The sequence below is a fragment of the Gymnogyps californianus genome, chromosome 12 (genome assembly GCF_018139145.2).
Source record: "Gymnogyps californianus isolate 813 chromosome 12, ASM1813914v2, whole genome shotgun sequence".
NCBI classification, from domain to species: domain Eukaryota; kingdom Metazoa; phylum Chordata; class Aves; order Accipitriformes; family Cathartidae; genus Gymnogyps; species Gymnogyps californianus.
Window position 1 is genome coordinate 12,289,748 of NC_059482.1, and position 16,373 is coordinate 12,306,120.

General features: G+C 37.5%; 1 protein-coding gene across 1 annotated transcript in view; it reads left to right on the forward strand.

The window, feature by feature from the left end:
* The window catches only part of LOC127021137 (neural-cadherin-like), a 70,829-nt gene that overhangs the window by 14,668 nt on the left and 39,788 nt on the right, over positions 1-16,373 (forward strand). Inside the window, exons 2-7 of the mRNA XM_050904069.1 lie at positions 2,928-3,125; positions 4,613-4,838; positions 7,320-7,524; positions 9,106-9,217; positions 10,532-10,781; positions 13,675-13,817. Coding sequence (XP_050760026.1) covers positions 2,928-3,125; positions 4,613-4,838; positions 7,320-7,524; positions 9,106-9,217; positions 10,532-10,781; positions 13,675-13,817 — 1,134 coding nt within the window. The remainder of the gene's footprint in view (positions 1-2,927; positions 3,126-4,612; positions 4,839-7,319; positions 7,525-9,105; positions 9,218-10,531; positions 10,782-13,674; positions 13,818-16,373) is intronic.

The following is a 16,373-nucleotide window of genomic DNA, read 5'->3' on the forward strand; positions in this document are numbered from 1 at the left end:
GTCTCTTTGAAACACATCTGGTTCTATTTAGTATGGTAGTGGGAAATAATATCCATGCTGCTGCTTTTTACATCATGATTTTTGGATGTTTTTTTGATGTTCCTTCTGGCTTCTTTTATTCTATACAGATGAGAAAGCATGCAGCTGCTTTCACAGACTCTGTCTAAATGTTGATGGGAATTATACCTGGGTGACTACAAGGACAGTGCAGTAGCAGTGTGGGCTACAGTAGTCTTGCCTCAGTGTCAGTCTTTTTTTGTAATGAGGCAATTTGAGTTTATCTTTGGAAACTTTGGCTTCCCATGCAATGTTATAAAGAACATTCGGCTAGAAAAGCTGAATTGAGCATCCTTACACCAGGCCTCCCAACACTTCTCACTGCAGAAGTGCGGTACATAACACACACAAATCATCTCAGTTAGAGTCGAGAAGACTTTGTAAGACTTGGATGTACATGGTAACTGAGAATTTTTCCATGAAAATGTAAAAATGTGTGTTGCATGTATCCATGTTCTTCGATGGTGGAAGGCATGTTTAAGGTTCTTTTTCAGGAAACCGATCGCTTCTGTGATTTACTGTTTGATAAATTAGAAGTTTGGTTTTACTGTAGCCACCGTTTTTTCATATGTGCTGTCTTAAGCTAATATTCTATTCCCTGGAACATTAGATTCTGAGTATAGGATATAATTACAAAGTATTTAATTTGGATTTAACAAGTTACTGTCAATACACTTTCTGTTGCTTTTTAGAGAAAGAAAAAAAGTGATGTACTCACAGTTACAGTTCTAAAATTCAGATGAATTAATATAGTTTTACAAGTTTAACTAAGAAGAACTGTGATTATCTTGGGTGAATGCTGATTTTTCTATTAAGAGAATTTTCTGGATAAGAACACAAAGTACTTAAAGGTCATGATGGATTAAGTGTCAGGAATCTGAACTAAGAAACTTACATTTGACTTTGTTAATCATAGCACCAAGGAGTTTTCTTTACGACAATCCACTTACTGGTTGTTTATAGATTGCAGATTATGATACGGCGCACTAAATATGCCACTTGCCATCACACAGAGGTTCCTCAGTATGAAAAGCTGAAGCTTGCAAGAGGCTGATGTGAAAGATATATTAATACTTCTGTGGGAGTGAAGGGATAACATCAGTAAATGCATACATCAGACAAAAGTAATGTACTTTAGTTGGAAAATGGGTGTTTTTTGAAGAGGGATGTAATGTTGCAATTAAGGAAGTGGAGAGGGGGAAAGAGTACAGCTGTTGAGCCTAAGTGGCATACCTTCCTGGGAGAATATTCCTCCTTAGCAAGATAACACTGTTTACAAGATTAGACATTTTGGGAACACTTTGTATTTAGAGTCTTAAATACTAAGTTATTTGTATTATTAATTAGGTTTAAATTAAAATGATAATTTTAGATGTTCCTCTTTGTATGTTGTTTCAGTTCCTGTAAAGCTGTTTTGAAAAAAAATGTGTGTGTGTAGATATGTTTTCATGTATGTATAAATAATAAATACACACTGAAATCAAGTATTAACAGCATCAACTTTAAAAATTCTGACTTTACATCCATTATTAAACTTGTGGATAAATCATGTTGTAAATGCAACAGCTGTTTTTACCTGGACCACATTCCCTTTCACTTCCCCAGGCTTGTTAGCTGGGGCATATTGCCATGTCAATGCAGTTGTACTGCTTTCAGAGTCAGACAGGGTGTGCATACACCACTTTTCTGGAGCCAGCGGCATTAAATATGGACTGCAGGAACACGCAAGTTGGCTTCTGTAGCAAAACTTTTTACAAGTTCAGTGCCAGTCCACTTGGAGCCAAGCTGGCCAAAAGGCCGAAGTTGTATTTATGCTGTGCTCCCTGATGTTACTGATACATATTGTCAGTTGCAAAAGAAATACTCTCTTTGTCACAGTCTTGTGTTACCCCAGCTAAGTTGCGTCAAAATCTGAGCTAGCTGTGTGTGATTGAAGGAAGCATTTTTTTCAGTTGAAAGTGTATGTAAAATTATTAAGGAGAAAGTGGCTTTCTGTCTTCTGTATCATTTTGCTTTCTTTGGAATGTGAAGATTTTAATCCTATCCTTTGGTCTGGTGTTCAGAAACTTTCTTCACCCAGGATATTTTCCCACTCTTTGCTCCTTTGACAGGAATTCTTAACTCCATTCCTGGAGATTTCAGAGCAGTTTCTTCAGTCTGACATTCTTCCTTTCTGCCATCTTTTCAGCAATACCTGCCTGATACTTATTACTTGTTTAGGAGCTCTACTGTCTTCACTGGTTGATTTAATAATGGCAGAGGTATAACAAATACTTCTTGCTCAGTTTTTAAGGATCTTCCATTGTCGATTTTTGGAGAATTGAATAGTTCCGTTCTGTGGTGGTTTGTTTTTGGGGGTTGATTTGTTTGTTTGTTAACAGCATTTACTGTCTAATAGAAGTGAAAACCATATTAGGATTTCAGTAAACTTTCTAACCAGGAAAATCACTAGTTAGGGTAGATTGGTTAGAATTTTTTGGCAACAAATATTTAATTTTGAAAATTCAGAGTTGCTGTAATCATTGCATAAACAAAATATTTCTTGATACTTTTTTCCTTCAGCAAAAAAACTTTTCAGAAAACATGTATTTAAATTTAGAAAATTTAAGAGTGTATGATTTTTCCTAAAAAGAGATATTAGTAGAATGTAATATGGGTGGCCCTGATCTTGCAGTTCAGCAGTACTTGTGCTGGTTATTTTTTCCCCGCATTGTGTCTGGATGCTGTTGATTGCAGAAGAGCCTTAAGTTTTTCTGGATTACATGCCAACAATATTGCAGACAATACGCACTCAGGAATTGATACATGTGTCTGTTACTGTGAGTGCCATTAAGTAGCTAAATATTTCTTCATTTTTTTGTGACCATTAGGAAAGGATTGGTACTCGGTGCACTTATTACTTACTGTGACAGACGTGAACGACAATGCACCCGAATGGGCCATGGAGCCCTTCCCGTTCTTGGCTGTGGTTTCCCCTGAAGCTGCGGGAGGTACTGAAGTATACAAGCTGCTTGCTGTGGATGCAGATGAGGGGATCCATGGAGCTGTAGAATATTTTCTCTTGGAAGGTAAATTTTAACCTTCTCATTCCCTGTGTATTAGGCTTCACTATTGTGACTTTTTTGTCTTTTATCCTCAGTTTCATTAGTGAAAGATCTTCCCTTCCTCCTGCAAACGGTTCATAAGCCTTCAGCTCTGTGTGTGAGAAAAATCAACTTTTATTGAGGGTACGGGCAGATTTGCCAGATTTGAAGTGTGTTCTCCCTGCAAAGTTGGGTTCCTGCCCAAATCGTCAGCTGGGGGATGATGGGGACTGGAGCAGTCAGTACTCCTCAGGGCTTTGGCAAGGGGGTGGCAATGGCAGCAGTAGTCAGCACCTCTCTGCTGGACTGCCTGTTTATGAGATATGTCGTGGTTTAACCCCAGTCAGCAACTCAGCACCACGCAGCCGCTTCCCCCTCCCCCTCCCAGTGGGGTGAGGAGGAGGAAAGCAAAGGAAAAAAAAAAAGTAAAACTCGTGGGTTGAGATAAGAACAGTTTAATAACTAAAGTAAAATATAATACTAACAATAGTAATAATGAAATATAATAATAATAGTAATGAAAAGGAATGCAACAAAAGAAGGGGGGGGGGAAGGTAAAAAAACCAGTGATGCACAATGCAATTGCTCACCACCCGCTGACCGATGCTCAGTTAGTTCCCGAACCGCGATCCGCGCCTTCCGGGCAGCTCCCCCCTGTTTATATACTGGGCATGACGTTCCATGGTATGGAATACCCCTTTGGCTAGTTCAAGTCAGCTGCCCCGGCTCTGCTCCCTCCCAGCTCCTTGCCCACCTGCTTGCTGGCAGAGCATGGGAAACTGAAAAGTCCTTGGCTTAAGATAAGCGCTACTTAGCAACAACTAAAACATCAGAGTGTTATCAACACTATTCTCACACTAAATCCAAAACACAGCACTGTACCAGCTACTAAAAAGAAAGTTAACTCTGTCCCAGCCGAAACCAGGACAGCAGTATGTGGAGCACAGTTGGTTGGGCGAAGAGGGTTAATGTTCCTTCTCCCTTGTGGGAGTCATGCTTCTTGTTCATGTCTAACAAATTTTTAAGGGTCTGGGTTGTGCCTTAGCTTTGCAAAGCTAGTACAGACTCATTAATAATTTTCTTTGTGGGGCTCTTAAACTTCAGTAATAGTTCAAAACTGTCTAAGCAGAAGGGGACTAGCAATACTGCTCCAGATGTGGATTTGTTCCTCTTGGCCAGGACTCTAGCAGGGTATTTTCTGGTAAGGGATATTTAGCATCAAACAGCAGCAACGTATTGAAGGATAAAGAAGAGTGATAATTGTCCAGAGAAGTAAAATGCAACTTAGAAATGTTATAATGAATGTAATTACTGATTTCTGATTTCTAAGTTCTAAACAAATTTTTGGATTTTTGTGTGCATGCTGATTCTAAGCCAAAACCAACTTAGGAATTGATACCGTATTCTCCTCTTAATTTTAATCAAGTAAAAATGTTCTTGCTGACAACACTTTGTGAATCTGTTCTTTTTAGGTGGTGAAGGCAGATTTGAAGTTGAGAAGGACACTGGCTGGATTAAAACGACAGGTTTGCCATTGGTGAGGGACAACGAGTATTTACTGACTGTACTAGCAGCAGATAAACTTGGAAGCAGAGGGTCTCCAGCCTCTGTTTCTGTAATTGCTGGATTTCGACCACCACAGTTCACCAACATATCATACTTTGTTAATGTTCCTGAAAGTATGCCACAAGGAAAATCGTAAGTAACAGTTAAAAATAATGCAGTGAGATTGTGTTCCTAGTTTAGCTTCTGTTTGATCTACCCAAAGCCTCAGTGTTGTTTGTGAATCATAAATAGATACTGTGAGTAGCAGTTTAGATATCTTAATAGAAGTGATCAAGATACAGTTTGATTGATGTATTTTTTTAGTCACCCTTTTATGCAGAAAAGCGGTATTGGATAACTACAGTTTCTTGCTTTTTTAAATGATATGCAAAGTATTAGTAGATGTTGATTGAGTCTTAATTTTCAAACAAAATGCAGAATACAAATTAGAACTGTTACATCATGAAGAAAGATATCCTAGTGCGAAAGAATATATTAATTTTATGTGTCAAACTTGGAGAAGTGCCTTCTCTGTTAAGTGAAAATCGGAAAAAACAAGAGGCTGTCTTTGCTGTCTTCATCACGGTGACAAACGGAGCAAAAGTGAAGATGTCACAAAACTCGTCATTTTATTTTTCCATCCTTTGTCTAACCATGTGGATCTAAATATCACAGAAAATGTTAGTAACATAGGTCCGCCTGAATACTCAATTCCGTCTTTCCCAAACTGTTTTGTTCTTATGGCAAACATTTCCTCTTCCAGTTGAATCAAGAATACTTTTGTCCAGTAAATGTCTTCCTTGTGCGGCCATTCAACGGTTATTCATATTGTATTATCTGTGGTGTTGTATTTTACTGTTCAGTCTACAACATTCAGTTTTACAGTGTCTAAATAACCAAGGTGTGTTAAGATAAAAAAAAATGAGCAACTGTTAATAGTAGAAAACAAGGTTTTTCTTTAAAACTGCAATAAACTTAAATAGCACAGGCATAAAAGAAATGCAAGAACTGCGAAATGCTACAATACCTAACAGGTACCTGCCATCTTGGGCTCAATAATGTTTAGGATTAAAAATAATGAAATTCTTTATAACTATTTTTTATCACTATTTAAAAATAGATTTGCACACCTAAGATGATAGTAGATTAGTCAGTTTGTCAAATTACTTGGTGATATCCAAAAGGAATGAAGTATTTAATGCCGTTGTTATTATGTCAGAAGAGATTTGAATGTACACAGTGCACCCAGTGAAAGTGGTTTCTTGTTGTGTGTTGACCAGAAATAGTCTTGAAAATCCATGTAGAATCCTAAAGTTCTGATATTTAAATTGGACCAATTACACAAGTACACAGGAAAACAGAGTTGCTGTCATGCACTAGATTTCTGGGTTTAGGATTTCACAACTGTAGGCTGATTTAAGACTGCTGCTGAGCAGAGGAGCAGTACCAAATCTTTCTCTTCCTTTGGTCTGCCACTAGTGCTAATATGCTAGCTGCATGGGCAGGCTGATCTGATGAAAGACAAAGCCAAACAAAGAAAAAAAAAGTTTTCAGTTAGGTTGTTAAATGTGCTCACAGCATGGCCTTGTGATTTTTGGTGCTGACAGGAGAGGAGAGGTGGTGTGAACATGCAGCCAGGGTAGGGAGTTAGAAGGAGGGCAGAATAATTCCTGTTGGCAGGAACACGGTCGTGTGCTGTTTGAAACTGACTGTGAGACCACATCATAGGAAAATACGGAAAAAGACTAAAGTGAGGTAATGACCTACACCAACCTTTTCCGTTGTTTCAGTAGTGTATCTGAGGGAAGTGAGAAGACAGCAGCATGGAAATAGAACGGGGAAAAAGGTGTTCGGACAAACTGAGTTTTGTCTTTTTGGTTGTACTTTTTGATTGTAGTTGTCACTGGGTCGTACATGTTGGTGGGTTCTCCTGGGAGACGGAATTCTTTTTTCTAAGAAACCTGCGTGATAAGGCAACAAACACTTGAGGAATTAGTATTCTGTTTTAAACCCTTTAAAAATATTTCTTTTTTAATTCCTTCTTTTACTTCATACTGCGAGTGTTTTTCCCACTTGAAGACTTCAAACACATTGGACTTCAGTGGGAAAAAGTTAGTGCCAGATGAGAGCTAAAAACATATGCCCTGTATAACCTGTAACATGCACGCTCTTAGTGACTGGCTTTTATTCTTTTGTAGTTATGTGTTGAAACTTCAGGATGGTATGACTGCAGCAGCAAACTTACCATGCTGTTACTAAAATGAATCTTTTGCATCTTGCTTTATCTTTTAGCTTCCTGCCTGAAAACCATCGCTACCGTAGAAGTAAGTTAGAGTAGGCAAATTCAGTTGCAGCAAAAATGAATCCTCTGTTCCTGCGTTTTTAATCCTTACTGTGTTCTGCTTCCAAGAATCCTATCTTTATCTGTTTAACCTCAAGATGATAGAACTAGTGTATAACAAAATGTTTGAATTTGATGTTTAGGTACTGCTACCACTGACTTCAGTGAGTATTGCTCTGATCAGACTTACGGGATTGCACCATCATTTCTGATATGTATCATTCTTGCCATATTTTTCAGTATGTTGTATTATGTGCTTAAGAGTCCTTTTTTTTTTTTTTTTTTAAATGCAGCTTTCTTACAGTCACTGCTGTATCATACCAAAAGAAATCCCTGAGCTACAGTTTCCTGACTAATCCTGGTGGTCTGTTCAGTATTGATTGGGCAGCAGGAGATATCAGTTTAACTCGGAGTGTGGATTATGAGAGTGACCAACACCAGTATCTTCTTTTGGTCAGAGCAGAGGAAAATGAAGAACAGCTCAGTAGTGCAGCTGAGGTAGGTGTTCACTTCTGGCAGTCTATATGTATTTCCATTTTCCTTTAGCCTTTCCAGATTTCTGTACAGATTCACTAGGGACTCCCATTTCCCCAGCTCATACTGTCTGTTCTACTGTCCATTTTAAAAGTCTTTCTGTCGATGGGAGATGTTGAGGGCTGGTTTAGGTACCCTTAGAGTTCACTCTTGCAGTTGCTGAAAAGGCTATTTCTGAGGGATCAATATGACATCCCATCATAGGTCCTAGGCCTTCTCTGGGAAGACAGGGAAATGGGTGCAGCCAAGCCAGACATGAGATTTTGTCTTACTCTAAACCTTCATAAAGTGTGATGTATATTTGAGATTATTCCAGTTTAAAACAAAAGCAAAACAGGAAATGCTTTGTTTTGTATCAAGAACATGAAGTGAACTTGTAAAGAGAGAAAGTAATAAAAACTCACAGATATTAAACGATGATGGTTCATGGTGTTTTAGAAAGCTGTTTGACAGAAAAAATATTTCTAAATATAGTTATTACAGTTGTTTGAATTCAAGGATTCACTGAGCTAGGAAATGCATGCAATATGACAGTTTGTTCCTGCTGCAGGAGATAAGATGTGCACTATAGAGGGAAAAGGAAGCAGAATTATTAGGAACAAGTGTCAGGACAGAGAGGCAGTGAAACAGTACATCAGTGTAACAAACTGGCTGTAGCACACTTGAGACTGATAATTTCTATTGACCCTTTTATGTACTACAAGATGAAGAGTGGTAGAATATGACTTGAGGATTATGAGATGATTTTACAAATACATTTAGCCTAAACGTAGTTTAACTTGTTCCAGCTTTACACTGGTACAACCTCAATAGTTAAGAGAGAGCCACTCCCAGTTTATACGAACCTGTGTAAGGGTAGATGGAGTATACATCTGCCTGTTGCACTGTAATGCAGAATACCTCAATCAACTTCAGACAGTCTGAAGTGTAGCAGTATGAACCACCATAAAGGCTAATTTAACACACTCCTTACTGTTTGGATTGTAAACAGTGCAACTGTGGACTCATATTTGACATAGGAATAAGAAAACATTTTTAAAGATGCTAGAAGCAGAATTGTATTTCTTGCCTTTTTTACCATAATCAGTTCCATTTACGTCTGATTTACACTGCTGTAATTGAATTCAGAACTTGGTCTTGGAGATTTATACTGCTAAAATGTAACATGCTTGGCAGTAGAATTTTTAGTGTTACAAATCACAGAAGTGTTGGAAGATAAGATAATGGAAAAAGGATGCTTGGAAAGCAGACGGTCCATTTTCCTTTAAATTAGTAATAGGGAGTAATCAATGGAGATGAAGGGTGAGTGGAAGACGTTGCTGCAAGGGACTGGGCCTTCGGAGTTCCTAGTATTTTGGAATCTAATATTTCAACGGTTCTCAGCAGGGAAAGAGTAATCTAAGAAAAATGGCTTATCCTATGTGCTGTAGCTTCTGAAGACCTCAAGGATGTTTTTGGGAAATTCTTCCATCCAATATTTCTAGAGCAATGAAGTCATTGCCTTGGTTCACTTTGCTGTTTAACATTCCCTTCTTCTCCATTAAGGTTTTGGTTGTAATCACAGATGTGAATGATTGTGCCCCCGAATTCCATCAGTCAATTTACAGCAAAGTTGGTGTTCCTGAAACGGTTACTATGACAACTGCACTTCTACAAGGTTAGTACTTCTAAAACAATTTGTTACATTCAGTATGAGTATTTTATTTTCCTCCCACTAAGTAGAATTCAGTTCAGAAGGCAAAATTACCTGCCCCAGCATGGGTATTTGCAACTCTCTGAAGGCATATGGCACCTTGTAGAATTGGGTCATAATTATGTACTACTGCCACAGCCCAAACAATTTTGGGGGACGGGAGACAAAGGAAACAAATCCTTTGTAGGATTTTGAAGTAACAGGACTTCAGATGTGGTTAGTATTATAGCACCAGGCTTATAGTAGCAATCTTGCAACATTTCTTTTTTTTGAAGGAAAAGAGTGATGTTGGATCAGAAGTTATGGACACATCAGCTCACCTTCTCTGCCTGTCTTTGAGTCCTATGTGGGCTTGCTGTAGGGAATACTGCTCTTTTGCATTAAAAGCCTTGTGCATGGTTTAACTGTTTTATGTGAGGTTTTGTTTGGATGCTTGAGAAAAAGACTTTGCTTCTTCCCAATGTAACCGATAACTTAAGCTTTAAATGGTGATGCTCTGTAAATTATGTAAATTTTGATTTTGTAAACTGCAAAAATCTTTTATATTGAAAATGTTTATAAAGAAATCAGCAGGTCCTAGCAATAAAACAAATTTATGTCAACTAAGCAGTTGTAGAAGGGCTTTATATTAGTCTTTAACCCTTATATAAACTTTTTATAAATCTTGAGGAGAAAAAGGAAATTCAACTGCAGGAAAATTGTTTTTCCCTAGTAAACAGGATTTTATTACCTCCTACTGTTCTACTGAGTGATTTATCCTGTAGTAATGGTAGTCTGTCAGTTACTATTCTGCTAACTGCGCTTTTAGCATAGATTTTTGTAGGTTATGGGTAGGATCTGACAAACACATAACTTGCATCAGTTGAATAAAATATGCAAATATTTCATCTTTAATCACACAGGATGTGATCTGTCCGAGTGATCTTAAATCAGCAGTATAGATCAAGTGGACACGAGAATATATGTCTCTGTATGGGAACATGTTCTTGGTAGTACAGGGCGCTCTAAATCTGGCAGACAAAGGCAAGATCTGGTGGCTGAATTCAACCAGGGACTTAACTGTTGTTGGTTTTTTTTAAACCAACTTATTTTCAAGTAAGGGTTAGTTCAATAAATAGCACAGGGGATAGCACAGTTTTATAAATTATTTCAAGCACCACATGCCAAGGCAAATGCTATTACAGTTTTATACTACACACTAATTGTCTTGTTAAAGTACTTAATGTTCCAATTCACAAACTTTGATCTACACAATGTCTTTCTCTTCTCTTTTAATAGTGACAGCCACTGACTGCGATTCAAAAGAGAATGCCGAATTACTATATCACACTTTGAGTCAAGACTTCAGTATTACTTCTCATGGTACTATTTTTCCAGCAACACGGTTGGACTATGAGCGACCTAACCATCTTTATGAGTTCATAATTATGGCTGTAGATAAAGGGGAAGAGCCGAAGACTGGGACAGCAACTGTAAGGATCCATGTTTCAAATGTGAATGATGAAGCACCTGAATTTTCCCAGACAATGTAAATACGTATTTTTAAAACTCTGTTATCTTTGTCTTTTACTGGTGCTTTTTATATTTTGGTCGAAAGGCTGATCATTACAGGATGGTAACTGGCTTCGGTTCAGTCAAATCTGAGAGTTGGACTCACAAATGTGGGATGATCTTTTGACTCTGAGACTCTCTTACTACCAGTAAAAAAAAAAAAAGGGCAGCTCTAAGTTTGATTCTTAATTTTAAGGTTTAGGCATACTTTCATTGTATAGTAGGACTTGGGTATCTTGCTAGATAGAAGTAGTATGTAGATAGTCTCTTTTGACAGATCTTGCACTTAGGTTTTTTCCAATATGTACTGAAAGAGGTGGTGCAGTAATTTCAGATTATACATTTCAGTAGGAACCCTCCACCACCAAAGGAAATCAGGCAGAAAAAGCAGGCAACTCGGTGTTGTCCTCAGCCCTCATCCAGAGTACATGGTGGAATTTTACCTTTTAATTCAGCAGGTTAAGCTTAGACAGTCAACAGTCCGCATCCCTGGTTTAGAATTGTTAAAGAAGAATGCTTAGATGACAGAATCCTAAATGACTACTGAATTATAAAAACCACAAGATAAATGTCAATAAGTGGTGTGCACTTAATTTCACTTAGTCCCATGCCCTACAAACTGTACTTTTTTTTTTTTTTCTTCTAAAGCATCACTAAGCATTTTTCTTCCATAGTTGGGGCTCAGAAGTGTCTGAAGCAATGTCAAAAGTACTATAAACTTGCATTCACGTTAGAGGCTTAGTAATGGAATTCCCTGTCAGCTTCTGCATCAGCCTTCTACTCTTAGAAGTTGCTCAGAACAAAACCCAGGCAGAGCTTTCAGTGATGCTAAGCTTGTGGTTTAGCTGAACAAAACATCAAAGCTTTCTGACAGTCCTTATTTTATGTAAAGGTAACCTCTGGCTTCAAAATCTTGTGCCTGCCTTTCTTTCCTAAACATTGCTTAGGAGATAGGACTTGGAAAAGTTGATCTTTTGTTAATTCTTATTGGATCTCTGTGCATTTTCAAATACTAAACCAGATTAAGTTTCTCACTCTTCAGATGATGCCTGTTTTTCATTTATTTATTTGTTTTAATATTCAGGGTCATTGAATATTTATCTGTATCTTTTAGTCTTGTATCTGTTCCTAATTTTTTAATCAGAAATAAATGATAGTATTAAAGGTGCTGTAAACATCTCTAAGAAATTGGAAGCAGAAAACATAGTTTAAAAAAACCAAACCTTGCCAGCTCTTATATTTAAAGTTTAGTGAAGAATATGATTAAAATGAGCATTATTTTAAATTACCAAACATTCACACGAAGCTTTTCTGTTCCCTGTGCAATAGCAGGGAAAATGCTATTGTATATATGTGTAGATTGGTATTGGAATTGAATTCAGCTCCTGGAATTCAAATTAAAGTTTTTGTTTAACCAGGCTTTGATTTTGCTTTATCTTTCCCATTAGGAAAAAAGTCTTGAACTCCAAGGTGAATTTCAGACAGAACTTAGTTGAAGTTTTCTGTGAAATAGATTCATCATGAACACCTGTAAATTAGGTCCTGTTGAGAGACTAGTTTGCAATTAATGTTATTCTCTGTGGCAGGCTAATACAAATCAAGATGATGATGATGTCCTTCTAGCCCTTTGTTTAAATAGATTTACAGTCCAGTATAAACTTACGATTCCTTGCCACGAGCTTTCTTTCATCACGGTTATTCTTTATCTCAGTTACGAAATGCTTAAGGCTACCACTCTGTTTCATTTTGTCAGTTTTTACTTTCTCCTTTTTAAGAGACCTCTTCTGAGGACTTGAACTCTTCTGCCCCTATATTTCATGTTCAAAATTATCAGAATTACTGTTCGTTTGCTTTCCAGATGCAGAGTTAAGACAGTGTCCTTAGGGTTGTGACTGAGCTAAACCAGAATAATTTACTTCTCTTACTTCATTGCATATTAAATTGGGGGAAGAAAAAAAGCTGTTTCTATGAAGGTTTTGATGAAAACACACATATCTAGACAACAGAAGCTAAGGGAGAGGTTTTCTGTGCATCTATTTTCTTTTTCTTTGAATTTTTTCCTATTCTCAGCATATGAAGAGTGGGTCCCTAAGCACTCTGAACCTAGTGGTACATATGTATTTTATCTGTATTGTTGGATACAGCCAGCTGTAGTTCATTCTTATGGCTGAGCTTTGGGATGTGTACTATGGACAGGTCTGTAGTATGCTTAGTCTGGCCTATGCTCAATCCAGTCAGATAAAACAGTAAGTATTTGGGACTTTGCTAAAGCAGGGGGCTTTTCTACTCCAGAGAGCATTAAGTTTAGGCTGATAATGCCTCTTCAGAGCTTACAATGTCAGTGATGTGTCTGGACTTGAAAAGACATTTTTGTAAAACTGACATTATGCGAATGTCCTGCAGATCTGATTCTCATCTTAGTCATGCTGGTGCAAAGACTACACTAAAAGCATTTTGAGAGCTTGTGTCAGAAAGTGTGCTATAACAAGCAGTGCTTTAACTTAGCAAATGTTTGCTTTGATTCTGTGAATCATGCAACTCATTTTTTTTAAATTAAAAAAAAAGTGAATTCTGCATTTAGTGCAAGTCTTGTTGTGAAGCTAAGCTTCAAAGCTTCAGTACTGCTGAAAGTTTGCAATGGAGATCTATGGGAGGTAACAACACAAAGACATGGATGGTTGGATAGATCATCAGTACTATCATTTCACTGCTTAACAAAGAAGCATCTTACCAGTGTAATTGTATTAATAAATTACAAATCTCTGCAGTACCCTTTGTACAGGTAGTCAGTAGGTGTTGTAAAGCATAGTTCTGTATATGTTATTTCCTGTCTAAATTTGTAAATGTGTTGTCATAATTTTGTTCAACAGCTACAGGAGTTTTGTTTCTGAAGATGCAGGCCCAAACACACTGATTGCTACAGTTAATGCTGTTGACCCTGATGGAGATGCTGTGACATATGATATTGTGTCTGGGAATCAAAAAGGAAACTTCGTTATTGACCCTAAGAAAGGTAATAATACATTAGCTCTTTGCTGCTGCAGTCATAATGTTGATTCTGATGTGATGCAGCTTGAATTTGGTCTTTATTAGGTAGCAATTATAAAAACTTAATAGCATATGCTATTTTTGAGGCTAATACTAACCTAATTAAAGAAAGTGCAGGAAAAAGATGCAATTGTTCTAGACTCTCTTATAATGTTTAAAAAATCATATCATTTTCCTAAAAGCTTTGTATAATTGACCTATCTTACCTGCTCATTGTTTGCTTTCAGTCAGTAACTTAATAGAGAGCATTATTATAGATACCAGGTAACTTAATAGACAGTAACTGAATAGAGAACGTTATTATTGATAAGTGTGACATTCCAAAATGTCAAACAAGGATTTGAATAACATACAATCTAGGAAACTGGTTTCAAAGTTGCAGCAAGAAAGGGCTACTCTACAGGGTAAGGTTAAATGGGAGTCAATGGTGACAGCAAGGCAGGCAGGGGCAGGGACTTCACAGCCACGGACTACCATCCCAAGCAAGGATGTCCCGTGATGTAAACCTGGTTCCTCCAACAGCCCAGTGGTCACCAGACAAATAGGCAGTGATGAGGCAGGTCTCCGGTCAAGCTGGGAAGCCAAGTCAGCAAGGCAGGGTCGGGGTCGGCAAGACGCACAGCCAGGTACAGCACACCCCCGGCGGAGCTCAGGAAAGGACCTGAGCTGAAGCGCAGCTCCCGAGACATGGGGCAGAGGCCACAGACAAGGCTTGTGACAACTAACTGTCTGATCCAAGGTCAGCCAGCTGCATCTTGTCAGAGCTGGCCTTGAACACAGGCAGCCAAACCCAGGGAGCAGGAGGAAGAGTTTGTGAGGCCTGTTGGTGCGCTCAAAGCTTGACATCCACCTGCTGTGATTAGGCAAGGGTACTATTAGTAATCAAATAGCCATGTGAGGAGAAAAAACAATAGGATGACAGTTCTGACTGGAATAGTATTCTTTGTGCAACTTTTTCAGTAACTCAGTTTTAACTGGTTTAAAGTGGACATTTGGGTTTTTAGATGAGGGTTTTTTCCCCGTGCTTCTGTCCATGTCCTGATTACGCATGTGTGAGTAAACATTTCTTAGCCGAGTTTACTTGTGTTGTACTGACACAAAATGATGCATTTGTAGGTGGAATGAGACTACCACTGTTTTATTTCAATGAAGGCAAAAGTGTATAAAATATGAACTAAGTAAGTATGTTTTTAAGGACAAAATCACTCACATGAGCGATGTTATTTAGCCAAGAATACTGCGTGCCTGAGGAAAAAAAGTGTGGACAATACTTTGCAGTTTAAGTCATTTGTTCTGAAATACCAGTTTTTACATCTTTTAAAATTCTTTTCAGCAGTCACATTTTTAAAACCCCAAAGGAAAAAATCCCATAACATTGGTGTCCTCATTTAAAAAAAAAAAAAAAAAAATTAAAAAAATTGTACAAACACACATCATCTGAGTAGGCTGGCATATCCCTTTAAATTAATAGGATTTATTTGCTGTTGATTGCTTGAAAAAACAGAAGAGGATGTTTTGAGACAGAAACAGGCAACCACATTGAAATCCCATTGAAGGATTGAAGTAAATTAATTAACTTCACTTAAACTGCTTGATATTTAACCTGTTTTGAACTGCAGTCAAAATCTGAACTTATATTTTTCAAAGCACAAGCGTTGAATATGTAGGAAAGAGTAAGCCACCCTAAGTTATTCCTTCTCTTTATTTCATAGAGTTCACTTAGCATGAAATTTTAATTTCAATGCAAATCATGTTTTTGCAGTATTAATGTTAGATTCTGAAATGTTTCCAAAAATATGGTCTGCAAGTAGCTAGCAAGAGTTGAAATGTAATCCTGAATTTATTGAGAGCTCCTTTTATCCTTTCTGACTTAAAAATAAGAGTTGTAGGTTCCAAGAGTTAAATTTTTAAAGATACTTCGGCAGCTGAAGAGGAACAGTGGTTTTAAAAGTGTCTAATTGCCACAGGAGTAGTATATCTGATGCTTCTGAAAATCTTTGTTGTAAGCGCTCAAAGAATCTTAACATTTGATTGATAGCATCTCTTAGGATTAGCTCCATAGTTTTAATATAGATAATCATGTATATGTACTTTTATACTTTTTTACCAATTAATTTTTCTAGTCTTTGAAACTTAATTTTAGAAACATTAGCACTTTTTTTCAGAACACTTTTGGGCTTTTATTGCTTAATAAACCTATAAAGGTTTATACAGTGGCTTGCAGCAGTTTCATTTCAGAAATGATGTCAGAGGAATAGTCTGTACCATCTTGTCACAAAAATGCCAAGGTAAAGTGGAGATGTGTCAAAAATAAGTGCTGCAGCTAAAACAATCAATTTGCAAGCAAATTGCGTGACATTGATGCTGTGACAATACTCTGGTGTAATGACAATTGCTATTATGCCTGATGAATAAGAGGTGATTGATGGATGATGGAGCAAAAGAATGACAGCTTCTTACTGCATGGTCTCAGATAGCTGTAGTCTCTTCTGCTTTTGTAGAAAACCTTTCATATATCTTT